General features: G+C 37.1%; 1 protein-coding gene across 1 annotated transcript; it reads left to right on the top strand.

Annotated features, from left to right (window-relative positions):
- Positions 1-261: 261 nt before the first annotated feature.
- Positions 262-1,233, top strand: LOC106321787 (serine/threonine-protein kinase ATM-like; the record flags this gene model as incomplete). Its single annotated transcript, XM_013760024.1, has 3 exons — positions 262-474; positions 560-781; positions 1,162-1,233. Coding segments are annotated over 3 exons (507 nt in total), but the record flags the coding sequence as incomplete, so codon positions are not given.
- Positions 1,234-1,354: the final 121 nt, after the last annotated feature.

Genomic DNA, 1,354 nt, shown 5'->3' on the forward strand with positions numbered 1-1,354 from the left:
TATTTTTTTTATTAGGACAGGTAGATGTCTGACCTACTTTGTTTTTATGTTTCATGAGTGGCCCCATTAGTGAAATGTTTGATTTAGGTGTATGTTTTACAAGTTGATTTACAAAGAAGAGATTGTTTGTCTTTCAATTTTGCCAATCTGGCTTCTACCTTGATAGCAACAAATTTAATAACTTCGAGCCGATAACATGCCCGATGAAGCTTTTGCGGAATATACTGCCCATTAGTCCTATTTCTTTACCAATTGCTGCAGTTTATCAACTTTTCATGTCCCTGCAGTCTCCAAGCACTGCACCACAAGCTCATAGCTACTGAAGCTTCTCAAGGAGAGTCAAATCTCGAAACTGGAGATAGCTTTTGGCATTCTGATGATGAAATTGTAAATGCTGTTTGGACTCTTGTCCGCGTGTCTGCTTCAGATGAGGCAGATAGTATGAGATTGTTGGCGTCGGATTTTCTTTCCAGGGTATCTGTCATTCTCTTTTATGGTCAGTATCTCTTACTTTGCAAATTTGAATATCTTGTCTCATTATCTTTCATTTTAACTGTAGGTTGGTATTGGGGACCCCCACACCGTTGTTTTCCATCTTCCTGGGGAGTTGGGATCCATGAATGATCTTCAATTTGTTAGCCATAATAAAGGATCAAAAGTTAGTTCTTTTACTGAGAATGGCGTATCCGATGAAACCCTTATTTCGCTGTTAAAGATTCTGAAGAAGTATCTTTTGGATGACTCTGTAAAGATCATTGACGTAACGTCTCAAACCCTTCGGGTCAGTTTCCTAACACTCTTACCTATCCAAACTTGACCTTCAGTGGGCTCATAGTTTTTCGATTTTTCCCTGTACAGAATTGATTGTGCCTCTGAATACCGTAATGTTTGACTCTGACCTAATTTGGTGTGATTTTTCTCGATTTTACAGTATCTTTTTATTGATAATTTAGTAATCTACTATAATGCACAGGAAAGTCATGAATTTTTCTGTCTGATGTGCCATTATATTTTTGTCAAATATGTGTTAACACCTTCCCAGTAGAGGCGTTGTACATATTTCCAAAGATTTATTCTGTACTATCTTGCCTCCTGTCTCAAAAGGCCATGTTTTAGAAATTTCATTCACCTTATATAGATATATTTTTCTGCTTGCTTTAGGGAATTCTTTCCACTGAAAGGGGGCAGCAAGCATTATCTTCTATCGATTCGTGTGAGAGATCTTTGATTGAGGCAAGTTTCTCCTCCGCATTAGCTTTCTGGTCATTTCATCGGTTGATATTTTCTCAGATAATTCATAAAGTGGAAAATTGTTCCCATGGGGAAGATAAAACACTTCATTGTAAAAAAAAAA

This window comes from Brassica oleracea, unplaced genomic scaffold (assembly GCF_000695525.1).
Source record: "Brassica oleracea var. oleracea cultivar TO1000 unplaced genomic scaffold, BOL UnpScaffold03015, whole genome shotgun sequence".
Taxonomy (NCBI): domain Eukaryota; kingdom Viridiplantae; phylum Streptophyta; class Magnoliopsida; order Brassicales; family Brassicaceae; genus Brassica; species Brassica oleracea.